This window comes from Chiloscyllium punctatum, chromosome 40 (assembly GCF_047496795.1).
Source record: "Chiloscyllium punctatum isolate Juve2018m chromosome 40, sChiPun1.3, whole genome shotgun sequence".
NCBI classification, from domain to species: domain Eukaryota; kingdom Metazoa; phylum Chordata; class Chondrichthyes; order Orectolobiformes; family Hemiscylliidae; genus Chiloscyllium; species Chiloscyllium punctatum.
This window is the reverse complement of record NC_092778.1, coordinates 22,533,459-22,553,344: the sequence shown is the minus strand read 5'-3', so window position 1 is coordinate 22,553,344 and position 19,886 is coordinate 22,533,459. Positions and strand designations below refer to the sequence as shown.

Sequence of the window (19,886 nt, the reverse complement as noted above, 5' to 3'; positions counted from 1 at the left end):
ATGGGTCAGTGTGGACTTGTTGGGCCGAAGGGCCTGTTTCCACACTGTAAGTAATCGAATCTAATGGTAATCTAATCTGAAGTGTTAACTCTGCTTCTCTGCACAAATATCTTGGTTTTCTATTCTTAATAGTTGTTAAATATTAAGTGCTGATGTTTAAGGAGACTTGGATACACTTGTGCAAAAGTTAGCATGCAGGGGCTACAAGCAATTAGAACAGCAAATGGCATGTTGACCATTTGCTTAATCACTCATAATCAAACACTTCAATGTCTTTTACCCACACCTTTCCCATGACCCTGTTTGCCATTGGTAATCTGCCACTCTCTATCTTAAATATTCTCAAAGACTGAACTTCCACAGACTCCTGTGGCAGAGAATTCCGTAAGTTTACCATGCCATGAGTAAAATAACATGCATCTCATCTCAGGCCTAAGTTGCATCCATCTTATTTTTTAATAGTGCTCTCTGGTTCTAGACTCCCCAGCCAGAGAAAACATCTACCCTGTCTATCTATTTAAGTATCTTCAAAGTTGCAATGAGGTCATCTCCCATTCTTTAAAACGTTAGAGAATATAGACCCAGTTTGTCTGATGTCGTTTCATAGTATATGTCACAAGCCTTCTGAAAATGGAAGTGTATCAGCTCTCCTTTATTAGTTTTGTTAGTAACATCTTCAAAAAAATTTCCAACAAGTTTGCCAAACTCTTTCCAATTTGCAAATCAGTGTTGACAATGCTTCATCAGATCACTTTTATCCAAATGTCTAACTATCAAATTCTTTATAATAGATTCTAGCATTTTCCCTAAAACTAGTGTAAAGCTAACAAATCTGTTCTTCTGTTTTCTCCCTCACTCCCTTCTTAAAAAGCGGCTGATGTTGGTTACTTTCCAAACCATAAGAATCATTTCAGAATCTATGAAATTTTGGAAGATAATGCATGAATTACCTCTCTAGTCATCCCTTTCAACACTATCAAATGTAAAGTGTCAGGTCCTAGGGTTATTACCTTCAGCTCCATTAATTTCTCTGGTTATCACTAATACAAACTTTCCTTCAGCCACCTCATTCTTAAACTAACGGCAGTTTTGCGCAGAAAATATGTTCAAGGGAATGTAGCATCAATTCAGTAGAATGATACCTGCATTCAAAGGCTAAAATTATGAGGAATTATTTTGCAAACTGAGGTTGTATTCATTTTGATTTCGACAGCTCAAGGGTGGCTTAATTGGAGTTCTCAAAATTCTAAGGGAAACAAAAAACGTAAATGAGGACAAATTATTTCCACTGGTGAGGGAGACTCTGACAAGGAGCATGATATATTAGAATGATTAAATGTTCTATCCTTCTTCGATGTATCTTAATATGAATAAAGTCATAAAGCAAAATCCTTTGGAGATTCCAAGGTCTGAGAATAAACTTAGGAACTGAAAAAAAAATCATGAATTTTAAAAAATGCTGAACGCACTCTCAGCTGGGCAGCACCTATGGAGAGAGGAAGAGAGTTAAAGTTTCAGGTCAATGAGGTAAAAGCAATTAGGTCTGAGATGAGATGCATGTTATTTTACTCATGGCATGGTAAACTTATGGAATTCTCTGCCACAGGAGTCTGTGGAAGTTCAATCTTTGATTCTGGATTAGTGGTGCTGGAAGAGCACAGCAGTTCTGGCAGCATCCAAGGAGCTTTGAAATCGACGTTTCAGGCAAAAGCCCTTCATCAGGAAGCTTTTGCCCGAAACGTCGATTTCGAAGCTACTTGGATGCTGCCTGAACTGCTGTGCTCTTCCAGCACCACTAATCCAGATTTCAGGTTAATGTACTTTCTCCAGAACTGAGTCAATGGGAGATGAGCATTGCCTAAGAAAGAATCAATCAAGCCTTAAAGGAAAAATAATGGGAAGATAATAAAAGAGCAAATGCAAAAGACACTGAGATTAGATATTTGTTTCTTTCAAGAAAATAAATAGGCCTAACTGCAGACTGGCACAATTTGATGTAATTGCTTTGATCCTACAAATTGTTAGTCCATCAAATGCAAAGTTGAATATTTGAAGACTTTGAATAGATCATGTCATTTCTTTCTCATGTCAGTTTGACAATAAGTTCGGTGCGTAAACTATGGATGATTAGTGCAAAAATGTAAAAATTGTGCAAATGGTGAATTTGTTTTTTAAAATTACCTGCTTTCTATTTGCATAATGCTATAGCATTAAGGCATAACATTTGAATGTGTTTCCTGTTCTAAAGACTCTACTGTTTGAAGATCTATGGCTTATCATCTCTTTGGCGATTATTCAGAGGAAAGAAATGGAATGTTCTGAGGCAGCGTGTGGATTCCTGCTCATATGACTTGGATCAGGTGGTGAATTTTTCTGCTCCCTAACATTTTTGAGTTATTAGGGTACCAGAACATTAAGTTGTTTTGACTACCACCTGCAAATTTTATATATATACTGGATTATGATAGCAACGACAAACCCTTTAAATTTTCTTTGTATGCAGCTTATTTCAATGCACAGCATCTGTAAGTCTTTTTGTACACCCGTCACATCTTGGAGGATAGGATGGGATCAACTTGCACTGCATCTTCTCTACTGCTATGTGGTCACCACCCCATGCACCATTTAGAGCTTCCCAATGTTTTTCCCTCTGTGACTCCATTTCACTGCTTGAACATTGAGCTGATCCCTCAAAGAGAACTGAAAGTGCAGGAGGACAATTGTACAACTGTTATAACTTGGTCAGAGCTCCACCGCAACCATTGTTGTCTCAGAGTTCTCAAACCCAGAACTTGAACTCATGATTCCTCTTGACCTCTGTCTTGGGAACTCACCTTATTTAGGCATTTTATGGTGTATTTCATTCATGGGAAATAGGATCATAAAGCATTGACAAATTCATAGAAACATGCAAATAACACACAATGCTGGAGAAACTCAGGTAGCATTTGTGGAGATAGAAACAAAGTTAACCTTTGAGTCTGGTATGACTCCTGTTCAGAACACTTCCACATAATGATAACCCCCTCTGTGTAACTAACACCCTCTCATATTCTGAGACCAATTTACTTTAAGTTTGTATCCTCTGCTTACTGACCCATCAGCAACTAGAAACTTTTTTAACATACTTGTCAAAAATACTACGCTGAAACAAATTGCTGAAATTACGATAGATTTCTGAAGGGATTGATAAAGAATATGTAACATGAAGGATTTTTGTACATTTTGTATTTGGTGTAGGAGTTGAAAAGAGACCTAGGATTATACTGATACAAATCCTAAAAGATGGTGGGAAAGTTAAAATCATTATTAGGAAAAGCACAATGGAATCCTAAACTCTCTAAACAGAGACATAGATATAAAATCAAAAGTAAGGACATCAGTTACGTGAAGAGACAAGGGAATTTGGAATGGTTATATTAAGAAAAGAGAATTTTTTTTTTAAATTCAGTAGAGACATTTAAGATTATTATAAATTACAAAATATTACACTGTATTGACCTATTTATACAGATCTACGAGAGATTTCCTACACCTTACTGTATCCCACCCAGTCACCATATCTTTATTTCATTCATTCATGGCATGTTAGCATCACAGGGCCAGCATTTATTACTCACCCCTAAATGCCCTTTAAGTGATGGTGAGCCACTGTCTTAAAGCATTGTAGTCCACGGGGATAAGTATGCCACAGATGAAAGTGAGGAGTGCAGATGCTGGAGATCAGTGTTAAGATTAGATGATGAAGGGCTTTTGCCCGAAATGTCGATTTTCCTGCTCCTCGGATGCTGCCTGACCTGCTGTGCGTTTTCAGCACCACTCTAACCTTGACTCTGATGAGTATGCCACAGTTCTGTTTGAGAGAAATTTCTAGGATTTTGACTCAGACAGTGATAAGTGATGAAGTTCTTCAGAAACGTGTGTGGTCAGGAGAGGAACTTGCAAGTGGTGATGTTCCCATTCATCTGCTGCCCTTGTCCTTCTAGTTGGCAGAGGTTATGGGTATAGAAAGAGTCTTATTGAATTGCTGTAGGACCTCTTGTAAATTACTGCTGTTGTAATTAGTGGAGACAAATGTTTAAGGTACTGGATGGGGCTCCATGGAGTGGTTTGTTTTTTTTCTGGATGATGTTGTGTTAATTAAGGACTGTTGGGGGCTGCAATTCTCCAGTCAATTAGAGATTCCATCACACTCCGAACTTGTGTGTTGCGGATGGTGAAAATGCTTTCAGTTGGGAGGTGAGTTAGTGACTGCAGGATTCCCATCGCCTGACCAATTGGTTTTTTTAGATTACTTACTTACAGTGTGGAAACAGGCCCTTCGGCCCAACAAGTCCACACCGACCCGCCGAAGCGCACCCACCCAGACCCATTCCCCTACACTTACCCCTGCACCTAACACTATGGGCAATTTAGCATGGCCAATTCACCTAACCTGCACATTTTTGGACTGTGGGAGGAAACTGGAGCACCCGGAGGAAACCCACGCAGACACAGGGAGAATGTGCAAATTCCACACAGTCAGTCGCCTGAGGCGATAATTGAACCCGGGTATCTGGCGCTGTGAGGCAGCAGTGCTAATCACTGTGCCACCGTGCTGTTCTAGCCACACTATTTATATGGCTACTCTGACGCAGCTTCTGATCAATGGCAACTCCCCCAGCCCTAGATGTTGATTTGGGATTCATCAAAAGTAATGCCGTTGAATGTCCAGAACCCATGGTTCCACTCTGTTGTTGTCTTCTTGGAGATGGGCGAAAGTGAGGACTGCAAATGCTGGAGATTGGAGTCGAGAGTGTGGTGCTGGAAAAGCACAGCAGGTCAGGCAGCATGCGAAGAGCAGGAGAGTCAATGTTTCGGGCAAAAGCCTTTCATCAGATCTTCTTGGAGATGCCCATTATCTATTGAGCGCTTTGCAATTATCAGCGAGCACTTTTACTTCAAACTGAATGTTGGAGGAGTGATCATTAATTAATCTGTTAATAATAGTTGGACCTCAGACATTACTCTGAGGAATGCCAGAAAATCCCATGGCATGAGATAATTGGCTTCCAACAAGAACAACTATATTCTCTTCCATTAGTTATGATTCCAATCAGCAAAATATTCCTCCCTCATCTTCCCCCTCCACCCCTTTCCACTCCATTGCTCACTCCATTGATCCCAATTAACTTCAATTTTGCTAAATCAGTCAAATGCTGACTTAATGTCAAAGGCAGTCATGCTTGCTTCCCCTCTCGGATCCAACACTTTTGCCCAGGTATAGACCAAGGCTGTAATCAGGTGAAGAGCTGAATCAGTGAGCAGGTTATTGTAAAGCAAGTGTTGCTTTATGATGCTGTTGAAGACTCCCTTCCATCATTGCATATGCTTAAAAGTAGAGTGATGGGGCAGCAGTTGGCGCAGTTGGATTTGTCCTGGTTTTTACAGACAGGACATACTCAGCCAATTGTCCATTTTGTAAGCTGGATACCAATGTTGTAGCTATAGTAGAAAAACTGATTTCCTAGTCAAGCAAGTTCTGGTGCACAAGGAGCACTACAGCAAGGACATGAGAAGAACCATGACTTTTTCTGTACCAGCGTCTATCTCCTTCACTTCCTAAACTAGTTTACCCTTGCTGTTTACCTCACCTGTTATATGTGTTAACAAGGTCCACATTCTCACACTGAGTAAAGTGTTTCCTGAATTCCTTTATTGGATTCGACAGTGAATATCTTATATTTGTGCCTCTAAGGACTTGTATCCCCATAAATCTACCTTCATTAGACTGCCTTATGATCCTCCTCTCAGCTGATTTTCAGTTTGTTTCTTCAATCTTTTCCTTTTTGAAATAAGTAATGGTTTGTTCCCCAAACACTACTCTTGAAGTCTGATTTTAAAATGACTTACGAGGAATTGTGTTATAACAACATAGGATTAATCACGCATTCAAAAACCAGAGGTAAAGCTGATGGGAGATTTAACACAATACACACACTCGCACATAAGTGTACAGAGAAGAAAGGAAAGAGGGTTACAATTGCTGAAAGAGACTTGCATAAGTTTATATCATGAAGAGTCCGGTAAATCATTGGGTTCTGGCAGAAATCCTTTTCATAGGAGCTTAATAGCAGATGAATGCAGTTGAAGATGCTGCAGTGTTAGTCTCGTAAATGGGGAAATTATGATCTTCAGCAAAGCACAGGATTCTTTCTGTAAATTAGAATTTAGTCGCAGTTCAGGATCTTTCACTATGCTTTGGGGGCATGACAATTATCAAAACCCTTCTTGATTTTAAAGACCCCTATCAGGCTACACTTCAATCTTCCCTTAAACAAAGGCCCTTCCTGTTCAGTCTTTCCTGATACTTTTGATAAACTGTGCAAATGTTTTTGTGCTTTCTCCAGTGGATCTATGTTCTTTGTAATACAGAGAGCAAACTGTGGTGGTTCAGTGGTTAGCACTGCTGCCTCAAAGCGCCAGGGACCCGGGTTTGATTCCAACCTGAGCGACTCTCTGTGTGGAGTTTGCACATTCTCCCCGTGTCTGCGTGGGTTTCCTCCGGGTGCTCTGGTTTCCTCCCACAGTCACAAAGATGTGCAGGTTAGGTGGATTAGCCATGCTAAATTACCCATAGTGTCCAGGGATGTGCAGGCTAGGTGGTTTAGCCATGGGAAATGCAGGATACAGGGATTGGGGAAGGGGGCAGTGGGTGTAGGTGGGATATTGTTTGGAGGGATTGTGTGGACTTGATGGGCCAAATAGCCTGTTTCCACACTAGGGATTCTATGAATCCTCTAATTGAATAAAAATTCCATATATGTTTACCATATATACTATATATGCTTTAAATTCTGTTCTTCTGAACTAGATTTCAGTGGATAATTGTTGCTTTTTTTAAAAAAAATGTAGCAATCTATATGTTGGAACCTTTTATGCTTCCATGCCATTTATGTTCCATTTTCCTGGGGGTAGATGGCACAGGAGTGCACCATTCTGCCCCTCCATCCTCCTCCATCATTCAGCTTCTGATTATGGCTTCAACTCCACACTCCTACCTACTCCCAACAGTCTTTGACTCCCTTGCTAGTCAATTATCTACATCTGCCTTCAAAATATTTAATTGCATCCTTCTTCCATCTATTAAAATTGACCATCTCATACTTATCTATATTGAAACTTGCTTGCATGCCCATTCTGTGGCTTTGTCAACATGTTCTTGTATGTCTCAATCTTCCTTGGATATAATAATACTACTCAATGTGTAGCCATTTGTAGATTTTGATGTAATGCTTTCAACTCCCAAGGCTGCCATTGAAGGTTTTCTCAACAGTTTATCTGTTTTGTATCCATTGCATTACCTTGGTCTGGTTTTCCTCATACTTCAGATTTTTTCAAACATGACCGTCCATTTTGAAATTCATATTGACTGTTCTTTAATTTTCCTCAGTTTTCTGAATGATTCCCTGTTGCATTTTTGAATAAAGATTCCAGTATCTTCCCTGTCATCAATATTAAACTAATCTGTAGTTCAGTGGATCTGTTACATCTATCTTTTTAAATGTCCCCTTGTGCTTTTTCTTTGGTTCATTTGTTTGTATGATTTTACTGAATTATATCTCCCCTTCAGTGTATTTTAAATTCATTCACAGCTGGAAAAGTAATTTACTGCACCCTTTGGACATTTGTGAATATCTAAACACAGGACAAAGACTATCCATAATAATTAGCTGTGGGTTTTCATTGACTTTCAAATTGGCAGTAATTTTATCTTGGGTCGTACCTGCCAGAGCACTGCAGGCTTACCAGAAAGAGGCCAAGACGTTTACATGTAATTTGAATAATGTCAGATACAGGAAAATTGTAATCTGACCTCCTCATTCCATAGTTATCCCATTCAGATGATTAATTATCTGTTGTCTTTGGCAGAACGTTTGTTATAAACAGCTTAAATATAGAATCTGTAAATTACTGTAGTAGCCAGTCCTCTATATTAGTGTGTGTCAGACTTATTCCATTTGTCTAATGTTTATTTTCGAAAGCTTTTTTTTAAACTAAATGATAGCCTTTTATGTAACAGTCACATCTTCTATTTTTGCTTACAGTTGTTTATTGGAACCCTGCTGTTCACCATTCTACTCTTCCTCTTGCCAACTACAGCCCTCTATTACCTTGTGTTTACACTGGTAATGAGCTTTTGTTGCACTTCAGTGAACACGAATGAAATGTATATCGTTTGTGCGTAATATGTGATAAATCACCTTCTGTTTTTTACATAGTGGACCTGTTAAGTTGCTGTAGTTTATGTTTCAGCATATTTCTGTAGATTAAATCATGGTTAGAAATTAAATTACAGTATCTTTCTTAGACTGCATGTTACTTGAATCACATTGTAATATAAATGTGTATATTCTGTGCTGAGAAAGTTTTGTTTGAAACCTACCGACACACTCAAACTCCTTGTTTTATTCCATTCTTCAACAGTTAAGGTTGGTGGTGGTTGTCGTCCAGGGTCTCATTCACTTGCTTGTGGATTTCATTAGCTCTCTCCCATTGTACGCATTAGGACTCAGACTGTGCCGACCTTATAGGCTTGCAGGTACTGCTCCTACAGCTGAAATTGTTGGTTTTGTTCTCTAAGCAGAAAGTTATTGATAGAGCAATGCACTCGTGTTCAACATGCCCATTTATGGGCTTTTGAGTGGCAACATGAAGTATTTAGAGAGCCTTTACAGGCCAGTGTTCTCTCCAGGGGATTGGTGATTTGTGTGGGTAGAGAACGTAACAATGTGACTTGAATCCTCATGAAGCAGGCCGAATCTAAAGCAGGATATATAAATTAGAATGTTTAACTCATCTCGAGAGGGAATTAAAGATATCATTAAGAGAGTGAGGTAGAGAGGCAGGAAGGACAATTTAAAAATCAGCTTTTAAAATGTTTTTTTAGTAATGTCACAGCATTGAAAATATACATAATCCTGAGAGTACCATTATTACAAACACCCAACGCCTACAAGTTTCCCCCCAAGACACAGATCATCCTGACTTTGAACCATATCGTCATTCCTTCATTGTCCTTGGGTCAAGATCCTGTAATTCCCTCCCTAATTGCGAATGTGCCCACACCACAAGCTACAGCAACAAGGCAGCTCTTTGAATTCAATTATGGATGAGGCAACAAATGTTAACCTAACTAAAGACACCATACCCTGTAACTGAATAAAAATATAATACAGCAACTTCATGCCTTTAACTGATTCCAGTGCTGAGGTTTAGTCTGACTTGTGCGGGAGCATGACATACAGCAATTTCCACATTTAATTGCACGGACTCCAGAAGTTGATGTCCAATTTACTTGTTATCAACAGTGAGGGATGTAGCCTTACCATTGTTGGTACAAAATGTGGGCTATTGGTTCTGCATTTTAGATGTTTCTCTGAACAACCAGGTATTTCAAATCAATCATAGAATCCCCAGAGTGTGGAAGCAGACCTTCTGAAGACCATACCACCCAGACCCACTATACCTATCCTATCCCTGTAACCCTGCATTTCCCATGGCTAATCCATCTAATCTGCACTTCCCCCCATGATATTACGGGCAACTTAACATGGGCAATCCACATCCTTAGATTGTGGGAGGAAACCGGAGCACCCAGAGGAAATCCACGCAGTCACCGGTGGGTGCAATCAAACCCAGGTCCCTGGCACTGTGAGGCAGCAGTACTAACCGCTAAACCCCCATGCCACCCAAATACCTTTAAATATAAGTTCATAGGTACTTCCATCGACACAATTTTACACATCTCTACCAATTTATTGATCTTTCTGTTGAGGTGAAATTCTGTTTTTAAACTTCTATGTGTGATACTATGATTAATGTTTCACACTCCAAGATATTGTTTCTTTGAAATCCAATATTATTGCTGACAATCATTAAAATCTCCATTCGCAGCATTCAACCAAGCACATTGGACTGTTGTAAAGTGCTAAAGATTTTTTAATATATAACCAGATTGATATTTGGTAAAACCCTAAAGGATTCTTCTTTCACAGAAGATTTTTGTGATATTCATAATTTGACAAATGCATTATGCAGCAGTTAAATATTGCTATAAAATCAATGCCACATCAAAATATATTCTGCATCCTTTATTGTATGGAAGTGAAAATTTGTAATGTATCTTTTTGTCCTTTATCTGCAGCTGGTGTTAAGTTTAAAGTTTTTCAGACAGTTGCTGACAAACCTCTTCACTTGTTAATGCAGGTACAGTGATATCAATACTTTCATTGTGACTGAACTTTCTCTTCAATGACTAACTTATTTGCCTCACAAAAAAATCAAATTGCTGTAATCATTTTAGGATTGCAGTGGTTCCACATTTTGTTTCCTATCAAAAGGAAAAAGGTAGAGCAGAATTTTCCCATGGCTTCAGCCATGTAGACAACGGTCATAGAGATGTACAGCATGGAAACAGATCCTTCAGTCCAACCCGTCCATGCCGACTAGATATCCCAACCCACTCTAGTCCCACCTGCCAGCACCTGGCCCGTATCCTTCCAAACCCTTCCTATTCATATACCCATCCAGATGCCTTTTAAATGTTGCAATTATACCAGCCTCCACCACTTCCTCTGGCAGCTCATTACATACACGTTCCACCCTCAACGTGACTGTCGGTTAGCAATGTGGCTTTCTTTCCCTCTCTCCCTCTCTGTCCTGCAATGACCTCACCATGTGCTTCCTTTGTCTGTTCCTCTCCCTTTTAAAACTGCTGTTGTTTTGACTTTGAAAAAAAAAGTTCCAAAACAATGCAACTGCATATAAAACAGTAATTGCTGCTCCTGGTATTCGAGGAAATCACCTCCAACACCTAAAATACCTCAAAAAGGGAGCAGCTGTTGCAGCCAGAAATTTTTCTCCTCCTCCATCTTGGATTACCTAGTGGTGTGAAATGAGTAGAAATAAAACAAAAATGAAAATTTCTTGACATTAACAACAAAACAACTTCCTAGTTTTCCTCTTAAGGTTTCAGTGGCGAGATCAGAATCTTGCTTTAAGTAGTGCCTACCTTATTTCCATGCATTTGCATCTTATTAGTTTCCCAGCTCACTTGTTTATATGCAGCGTGTAATTCTCCCCTGCTCTCCTGAGAAACTAAAGGGCAACAGTTCCTGACTTGAACACCCAAGCAGTTACCTAATGGATGCAGCTTTCCACTTCCTCCTTTGCGTCTACATTATAATATCACATCCGCTATACTTTTCTTGAATAGTATGTAATGGAACCGATGATAGACAGTTTAAGTGAGTGGGCAAAGATCTGGCAAATGGAGGTGATAAATATGAAGTCATCCATTTCAGTAGGATTAACAGTAAAAAGGATTATTTTTTGAACGGTCAAGATTTGCAGCATTCTGCTATGCAGAGGGACCTGGGTGTCCTTGTGCATGAATTACAGAAGGTTGGGTTTGCAGGTGCAACAAGTAATTAAGAAGGCAAATGGAATTTTGTCCTTCATTGCTAAAGGAATTGAGTTTAAAAGCAGGGAGGTTATATTACAGCTTTATAGGGTGCTGGCCAGGCCACACTTGGATTACTGTGTGCAGTTTTGGTCTCCTTACTTGAGAAAGGATGTACTGGCACTGGAGGGGATGCACAGGAGGTTCACTAGGTCGATTTCAGAGTTGAGGGGGTTGGTTTATGAGGAGACACTGAGTAGACTGGGATTATATTCATTGGAATTTAGAAGAATTAGGGAGGATCTTATAGAAACATATAAAATTATGATGGGATAGATAGAAGCAGGGAGGATGTTTCCACTGGTGGGTTAAACTAGAACAAGAGGGCATAGCCTCAAATTTAGGGGGAGCAGCCTTAGGACTGAATTGAGAAGGAACTTCTTCCCCCAAAGAGTTGTGAATCTATGGAGTTCCCTGTCCAATGAAGAAGTTGAGGCTTCCTAATTGAATGTTGTTAAAGCTAACATAATTTTTCAAACAGTAAAGGAATTTAAAGGTTATGGTGAGAGAGTAGGTAAGTGAAGCTGACCCCACTAAAAGATCATCCATGATCTTATTGAATGGCAGAGCAGGCTGAAGGGGCCAGGTGGCCTACTCTTGCTCCTTGTTCTTATATTCACCAACCTGGCCTTGAATGCTTCATGGATGGTGTCCTCCTCCACCATTCATTCACCAAAGTTAGTGACAGCAAACCACCAGCCTCACCACATTTACCATCTGACGAGCTCAGGATCCACTTCAGTCCTTAAAGACTTCCCGATGGAGCTCAGACATTTTTGATTTCCGTGCTTCTGGCAGGCCAGTTTACACAGAGGCTCACAGTCATTTCATGCATTCACACAGGGTGCATTATGGTTCTTGGCGTCGTTTCTTTGACCTGACTTCAATGCTGCCAGTCCCTCTGGATTGGATAGCTTTTTCATAATTGTGACGGATAAGCTGAAGAAGAGCTATTGAATGGAGGCACAGCAGGCAATACTGAAGTTGATAGTTCATGAGCCTAGGTGAGGTTTGTGAGCAGCCACAGTGCTAGTATGAGTGTGAGATAACAGAGAGAGAGCATGGTGACATTTACTCTTACACAGCCTTTTTCCTGTGCTGTCTTACAGTCACACCCTGGAGTTAGCACTGAGCCAGGCCAATGTCTGTGTTTGGTGTTTTGGTTTCCTCTGGTGGTTCACCAGAGAGAGCATGACCCTCCTCTCAAGAACCCCATCCACAGGGGACTTCAAATTCCTATTGGATAGCAGACAGCCACCTTTCAGTTTCATTTAAGAAATTTCACTTTCTCAAGAGGACAGTGTGTGAGGTGGTTCCTGGCTTGCAGCACTGAAATGGTGTGCAGCGAGGCTTTACATATGGTGCAAGTGGCTTGCACTGCAGAAGGTCCTGGTAGCAACAGAAGTTTTGCAGCTCTTGCTTCATTATTGCACAAGGAAGCCAACAGGCTAGATACATAATTAATGAACTGAGGAGCAGAAGATATGTGAGAAAGGTCGCTGTCAGCATGAACAGAACACCGACGTAACGTCCCCAAAAATAACACCTGGCTTACTAAGGGGCAATCCAGCTTGTCATTTCATGAATTTTCTATATGCAGGAATGATCTGTTTTGTATAATATTCCGATTTGATTTCAGCAAGATCATTATTTCGAGCTCTTCCTCTAACTTACTCTCATGATTGTTGAAATGCTTTTGTCACCCGATTTGATGATTTAACACACTGCACCTGAGTCTCACCCTTCACAGACAACTCAAACAAAGCTTCATGTCAACACTAAATCCCACCTCCGCATCAACTGAAGTCCCAGGCAATTTGCTTTAGCTTCCTATTCTTCAGTGCTGCCTTTGTCCCTCTGGAGCCTAGCCGAGCGTGTCTCTGCAATTCATTTCTTCAGCTTTTCCCTGCCATTCTCCTATTTCTGGCCTATTTTCTTGTACTCCCTATCTATGTTAAGGTGCAAGGCTTCAATTGTAGTGTTTACCCCTAAGTTGTCCAACTTTTTTTACCCAAGGTAAACATGTCTGCTGCAGTCATCAACGTCAACCCTTCCCTGGAAAATGTGTGGTTAATTTTACTTTTGTAAATCGCTTTTAACAATATTATTATATTATTGTTTTTCTGTAGCTGTTTTTGTCGTGTATGTTATGAAAGCTTCCAAGATACATCATTTATTGTAGGTTAAGGTAACCTTCAGTTTCATTATCTAGGAATTTGGACATCGTGTTTAAAAAAAACTCCTTAGTTATAAGTCAGCCACATTGAATCAGTATGTTAACCCTGGGACAACAGAAAATGGAGTTTGTTTGGACATCATTCACCCACATCAGGCGGTGTCATTTATGTCTTAAGTGGATATGAAATTAATGGATTGAGTCTCTGATTTTATCTCTGAATACTCGTGTTTTGCATTCTCCAAAGTTTTAAACTGGAGGGAGAAATATTAAATGTCAGAAAGATAGATTTTACAAATTAACAAAGTGGAAAAAGCTGTTTCAGTTTAGTAATCAGTGCTGTTCTAATAACAGATTAATCCCCTGACCTATGGGATGATAATCAGATATTACAGACTGCCAACTTACAGCTGTTATCCGAAGGACTCGTGGACAACACTGTGTCAGAAACTGTTCCTTGGGGAGCTGGTTTATCCCTGGAAACACAAAACAGAGAAACAAGACTGAGAAAATACAGCCATAAAGCAGCAGTCCTCTGAATATGTCCATGTCTAATTGCCTGCATTATGTCTGCATTGCCATTTGTTTCAAAGAGGAGAGGTTACTCTTTGATTTTTTTTATTATAAAAGTTATAAATTTGAAATCACTGATTGTTGCTAGTGCCAAAATTATGCTGCAAAATTATTAGTAGATTGACATAGTTTGTTAAATATCAAAATTGAGAAAGCTTAAAATGTCATTTGGGATATGAAGGAACCGTGTCTCAAATTACAATTTCACCCTTTTACCTCTTTTGTTACAGCAAATGCATTTCCAGTCCCTGTATATTGGGTGCAATTTTCAAGTTCTGTAAGAATGCTTTTCAATTTGCTGTAAGCTTGAAGCATTATTGCACTGTTTTTAGACAGATCTCTTTTTATACTTTATACTTGCTGTTTGTGTTTTGTAACATCCTCTGCCTTAGTACCTTAGTATAATTTCTGAATAACATGCTCATTTTCAGTGAACAGCCATACCTGCATCAGTTTCATATTGAGCCAAATTGATGCACTCAAATCTAAATTGTAAGATATTATTTTTGTGTTAATTGCAGAGGAAGTTAAAAGGGAAACTCCATACATTTTTCTGATTTCTGTCAAATGTTCAGAACTCTATTGCCCTGTTTGGTGGAACAATCAAGCTAAATATTTGATATTTTATATCTCACCATTGTTGACAATATTGTTTTCCAGGGATTCACAAGATTAACCTTAGTAATTTTTTTAAACTACGATATGCAATGCCTTTAAACTATGTTTCTGTAATTTTTAAAACACGCTATTTTAGGTACATTACCATATAATTCTTTGTGTTCATTGAGTTGCCTAAGGTCAATTGGGAACCCATTTTTCTCAAAGCACTTAGAGTCATAGAGATGTACAGCATGGAAACAGACCCTTTGGTCCAACTCGTCAATGCTGACCAGGTACCCTAAATTAATTGAGTCCCATTTGCCAGCACTTGGCCCTTATCCCTCTAAACCCTTCTTATTTGTATATCCATTCAGATACCTTTTAAATATTGTAAGTATACCAGCCTCCACCACTTCTTCCAGCTTATTGCTTACATACACCATTCTCTGCAGTACTTTTAAATCTTTCCCCTCTCACCTTAAACCTATGCTAGTTTTGGACGTCTACAAAATCTGTTCATTGGCAAGTTTCTGAAGGATTCTGAACAGAGTTAGAGCACAGGAGTATCCAACAAATCATAATACTAAACATCACGTTGTCCTGATTTCCCTGAAAGCATACACTGTAACGGCGGAAGTTTGTACAACATTGTACACTGTACTGTGTCTTGGCACAAAATACCTGAGAGACCTTTCCTGGAAATCTTTCTCACTTAATATAGCTTCACCCCTCCCTTTGCAAAAGAGAGTTTCACTCGGAGTTACTGAATTTCAAAATTCTGAATGGCTGTAAACTGCTCAGAGGTTTTTGGCGGATTAGAATTATCTTCTCTGAAATTATATTTCTGATGTTTATTGGCAACATTGTTTTCTCCTCACTGAGACCAGCAGTGTTTTTTTTGTATCTGTAAATGGCATATTCATGATATTAGAATAAGTTGCATCACAAATTGAAAAACTTCTGCAGTTGCTTTTTTATGCATTCTGTTCCAAATATGGGTGAATGATGGTACAGTGGTTGCACACTTTGTAATTTTTATGCATAAATCGGGACTTGAAGAGGAAATAATGGTTTTCCACAGACCCCAATTTCTCTGGTGATGTTGTGCTAGTTTTTATGTTCGGAGATTCTCAGAGTTTTGTCATAACTCTCCAGAACAGCATAAATTCCAGGCTATATCTGTGATGGAAAATATTCCTCATTCTCCATAGAGTCACAGATGTACAGCATGGAAACAGACCCTTCCATGCAATTTGTCCATGCTGACCAGATATCCGAACCTAACTGGTTCACAGTTAGATTCTCCAGCATGTCGAGAGTAATAGGCATTTCATCCATGTTTCCAAGACATACAGCACGGAAATAGACCCTTCCGTCCAACTCATCTGTGCTGACCAGATATGCTAACCTAATCCAGCCCCATTTACCAGCACTTGACCCATATCCCTATAGACTCTTCCTATTCATATACCCATCCAGATGCCTTTTAAATGTTGTATTAGCCTCCACCACTTCCTGTGGCAGCTCATTCCATACATGCACCTCCCTCTGCGTGAAAAAGTTGCCCCTTGGGTCCCTTTTTAAATCTTTCCCCTCTCATCCAAAACCCTCCAGTTCTGGACTCCCCCAACTCTTGCAGTATTGTTGCTTTACGAATTATGCTTCTCTGGTTTTTGCAGAGGGCCAAATGTATAAAAAATGATTAATTTAGTGAATGAAATCTGATCTGATGTTATTTGTATGTTTGTTTTTCTTCAGAAATATTTGCGTTCACAATTTTATTAGTTTCAGGTGAAATCCATGAAGATGAATTGCTGTGGCACGTCAAAACTATCTAACTCATTTAAATATCGAAGCAACAGCGACGTTTAATTTGGCACCACCAAGATAACAACTTTAAAGAACATTAGTCAATTGCAGTGGGTCTGACGCTGAACCAATTTTGTGTAATATATTCATACAGACGTCAGGCCACCTTACTGGAAACGTACTGCTAGCTGAATGTTTCCCCATAAAACAGTTGTACTCAGTTTATGGCATAACGTTTTATAATTTTAATTTTGGTTACATTTCATCTAACTCTTACAGCTACTGGTGCATTTTTCAGTCTAGCCACAAGACTACCTTAATCTTTAATTGGCTTGATCTGTGGTAACCTGTTTCTTTGAAATATATTTCAAAGAAAATGCAAATTGGTTTCAATATTAATATCGATTTTATTCTTTCTCAGCACCGTTTTTACTACTTTACATTTTCACTATTTATATCCAACCTTCTTTTATTGTTGTATGTTGATATCTCATGCCAATTGCTAATTATTTAGTGTCTCTTACATCCTAACCTGCACTATAGAGGAAGAAAGTACATGGTGCAAAGATGCCCTGAATTTTGTCAGTCACCATTAGCACTGCTGTGAATGTGTTGTTGCATTACAAGACTTCCTTGTCCGACCCAAAATAAATGATCCCATGCTACATTCAGTACCCGTATGCTAGACGTCAGTGTGCAGTGCTGTGTTTAAAGTTTAAAGAAACCTGCTCTCCACATACCTTTTTAAAGAGCAAGCTGTTTAATCCAACGACTAATTTGGTTTTTGTCGGCTTATATCCCAGTTTCAGCTGAAGGGAGAATAGAATGGACCTGTACACCTCAGTCTGTTGCAGATCTGTTAAACAAAATTATGGGAGCTGGAAATCTGAAGTAAAAACCAAGTTCTGAATACTCATTTCTGGCTGCATCTATGGAAACAGAAGCAATACAAACGTGAATTCTTCGGGACTGAAGGAGAGTCCTATTAGAGTTGAAATGCGAGATGGATTTTTCGAGAAGTGGCAGTATCGTGCATGTCGCCACTCTGGGCCTTGTTTTAGAAAGCTGGGAGGACCATGTTTATGAGAGAGGATTCTGTGCAGAAATGAGGAGCTGTTCTACCTTCTAGTGGTTCTGTAGTAGTGCAGAACAGCCAGTGGAAGCCAAACCACATCCCTCTCTTTTTACAGCAGTCAGCAGTTACCTGGAGAGGTAATGGGCATTCTTGCTAGACTATTAATCCAGAGACCCAGATAATGTTCTGGGTTTGAATCCTGCCATGGCAAATGGTGAAGTTTGAATTCAATTTTTTTTTCAAAATCTAAAATTAAGAGTCTAACAATGAACATGGGACCGTAAGCGACTGTTGGGGGAAAACTTATCTAGTCCACTAATGTCCTTCAGAGAAGAAAACTGCCATTCTTATCTGGTCTGGCCTACATGTGACTTCAGACCCACAGCAATATGGTTGACTTTTAACTGCCCCCTTGATAAATAGGGTTGGACAACAAATGCTAGCTTACCCACAGACAGCTACATCCCATGAATGAATAAAGAAATGCCAAATAGATGGTGTTGCAAGGTGGAAAGGTAAGTATTACAGTATGCAGTGTTTAGGGTAAGGCTAGGTGTTTGGGAGAAATCGGGCCCAAGGCAGGAGGAAGGATTGGAGCTGGTGTGTCAAGGGTCAGAAGGGTTTGAACATAGTGATCATAGAACAGTACAGCCTGTACAGGCCCTTCGGCCCACAATGTCATGCCAAGCATCTATCTTAATCTAAAATCAACCTAACCTACACACCCCTCAATTTACTGTCATTGATGTGCTTGTCCAGCAGTCACTTAAATGTTCCTAATGTCTCTGACTTGGGTCTGGGTTTGGTTGGGTCTGTTGGCAGGTGTGGTCACGCCAGTGGAGAGGGGTCCTCACAGGTGTCAGATCTGGGAGGCATGGTGAGGGAGCGGGAGGCTCTAGGAGGGTATGGTCCGGGGCGGTATCAGGTCCCCGAGGTGAGTGATGTCAGGTCAGCATCTGGAATGTAAGTGAGCTGAGGGAGGTGTAGTTGAGTGAATGGTAAAAGTAGGGGTCTACTAAATAGTTAGTCTTAGAGACCTATAACACAGAACAAGGCTCTTCAGCTGCCTGAGCTTGCACCAGCCAAAAACAAGCAGCAAACTATTCCAAATCAGATTTTGATTAGATTAGATTCCCTACAGTATGGAAACAGGTCCACCGAAGAGTATCCCATCCCCCCACATTTACCCCTGACTAATGTACCTAACACTATGAGCAATTTAGCATGGCCAATTCACCTGACCTGCACATCTTTGGATTGTGGGAGGAAACCCACGCAGACACGGGGAGAATGTGCAACCTCCACACAGACAGTCGCCCAAGGTGGAAATTGAACCCAGATCCCTGGCGCTGTGAGGCAGCAGTGTCTTTGCCACCCCTTACAGGCAGTAAGTTCTACATTCCCACCAATCTCTAGATGAAAAAGATTTTCCTCACATTTCCTTTAAACCTCCTGCCCCGACCCTAAATCTATGTTCCCTGATCATTGATCAATCCATCAAGGGGAAACAGTTCCTTCCTGTCTAACTTACTCAGGAGTTAGATTATGTACTTAATAATCTAACTGTTCCTCAGTAACTACTTTACTTGATTGGAACCATCCAAAGTTTCTAGTTTAGTATTCAGCTTCCCACTCCCTTTGGAGTGTGCCACAATGGGGATTCCACCAGGTCGCCATACACAAATCACATGTTCACAGTGGAGAATCTAGGCTATGATCTCTTGTTTCTGTTTCTGCAGATGATGTCAGACCTACTGAGTACCCCCAGCACTTTGTTTATCTGTGACCATTGCTGTGGACCTGGAGTGTCATGGCGTTCAGCCAAGTTGAGGAGGGTACATTTCCATCTGGGTTTTTGCAATGGTCATTATACTCTTTTTTTTTAGCATTTTTATTCCAAATGTTTTAAATTGAATTCAGATTTCACCAACTTTTATGAAATTATTCCAAGTCCATTCGGGAGCAGAGCTAGAAGGTACTTCCACACACTGTTCGGAATTTTTCTCTGAAAGGAGCAACTGATGCTTAATCAATGTTAATTTTAAAGCAGATTGATAGATTTTTCTGAACCTAAAGTATCAAGGGGTTAAGGTCATAGAATCATAGAGATGTATAGCACAGAAACAGACCCTTTGGTCCAGCTCATCCAT

General features: G+C 39.9%; 1 protein-coding gene across 4 annotated transcripts in view; it reads left to right on the top strand.

Annotated features, from left to right (window-relative positions):
• The window catches only part of pigq (phosphatidylinositol glycan anchor biosynthesis, class Q), a 61,916-nt gene extending 45,032 nt beyond the window's left edge, over positions 1-16,884 (top strand). For all 4 annotated transcript variants that reach the window (XM_072559477.1, XM_072559475.1, XM_072559474.1 and 1 more), the window contains exons 7-11: positions 2,249-2,360; positions 8,088-8,168; positions 8,467-8,581; positions 10,187-10,248; positions 14,034-16,884. In XM_072559477.1, the coding sequence (XP_072415578.1) occupies positions 2,249-2,360; positions 8,088-8,168; positions 8,467-8,581; positions 10,187-10,248; positions 14,034-14,186 (523 nt within the window). In that variant the 3' untranslated portion in view covers positions 14,187-16,884. The remainder of the gene's footprint in view (positions 1-2,248; positions 2,361-8,087; positions 8,169-8,466; positions 8,582-10,186; positions 10,249-14,033) is intronic.
• Positions 16,885-19,886: the final 3,002 nt, after the last annotated feature.